Consider the following 1,242-nt stretch of genomic DNA (forward strand, 5'->3'; position numbering starts at 1 on the left):
CCTTTTTAGGGTATAATTTCTTAGTTTTGGTCGATGCATATACTCGAATGCCCGAAGTGCATATGGTAAAAAATATTAACGCGGAAACGACTATAAAGAAATGTCGAGAAATATTCACTACATTTGGATTACCACAAGTACTAGTATCAGATAATGGTAGAACTTTTATTTCCAAAGAGTTCCAATTTTTTTAAAACAAAATGGTATTTTTCACAAATGCACAGCGCCATATAACCCTGCTACGAATGGGTTAGCAGAACGTTTTATACAAACGCTTAAACAAGGTTTGCGGAAGTTAGGTAAGGCAAACAAAAATGTTAAACGAAATTTGCAAAAAGTATTATTTCATTACCGATTATTACCACATCAGGAATCTGGGAAATCACCAGCAGAATTAATGTTCGGTAGAAATTTAAATAGTAGATTAAATCTAATCCTTCCTAGAACAGAACTAAAAGTCAAAAGTGAGGATGTAATATCAAGTAAAATGAAGCAATTTGAGATAGGAGAGACAGTGGCTGTGCGTGAATATTTAGATAAAAACATTAAATGGCGATTCGGAATTGTAATCGGAAGATTGGGTAAATTACATTACAGAGTACAGTTACAGGATAATAAAATTTGGAAACGTCATGTAAACCAAATGCGAGCAGTCGGTTCGGCAGCGGTCAACAATACGCAAATGGAAGCGTTGGATTATGGTGGCTCGATTATTAATGCAAATTCAGATTCTAAGAATCCAAGCGAATTAATCGAGCAACCATCCACATTATCAGAAAGAGAGAAACCGTTGAAAATATCCTCAGAGCATCCTGAACCACGAGAATTACAGGTAATACCTGTGAACGCCGAGCAAGAGGAGGCGCCAGATCAAGCCGTCCGCCCTGATGTTTCACCTGCGTCTAAAGTACCACCTACGTCAGTAGCGAACCAAGAACGATCAACGCGAAAGCGAAAACCACCGGATCGTTTCGGAAAGTATGTGTCGCATTAATATATTTTTGGTGACGAGGTAATAATTATTTTACGAGGAGAAGAGCTGTTATATATGTATTAGCGTTTAAGAAGCGCGCGCTAGTGTAAAGTAGCGCGCCGTCCGGAATATTCGCGACCGCTATGCGTGCGCGACGCGACTACATTTATCCGCGCAGATAGCCGTTAGAATTCGGAGTAGAACGAGCTCCGCTCGCACGTAGACACCGACGGCATGTAGAACCACGTAAACTAAACGGCCATTAGTGA

At 39.9% G+C, this 1,242-nt stretch overlaps 1 protein-coding gene across 1 annotated transcript; it reads left to right on the forward strand.

Annotated features, from left to right (window-relative positions):
• The first annotated feature begins 487 nt into the window (after positions 1-487).
• On the forward strand, positions 488-994 carry LOC145963246 (uncharacterized). Its single transcript, XM_083084976.1, has one exon. The coding sequence runs from the start codon at positions 488-490 to the stop codon at positions 992-994; it is 507 nt and encodes a 168-aa protein (XP_082941102.1).
• Positions 995-1,242: the final 248 nt, after the last annotated feature.

This window comes from Camponotus vicinus, unplaced genomic scaffold (assembly GCF_025532165.1).
Source record: "Camponotus vicinus isolate PSW18456_S1 unplaced genomic scaffold, iyCamVici1.0 SCAF_12, whole genome shotgun sequence".
Lineage (NCBI taxonomy): Eukaryota > Metazoa > Arthropoda > Insecta > Hymenoptera > Formicidae > Camponotus > Camponotus vicinus.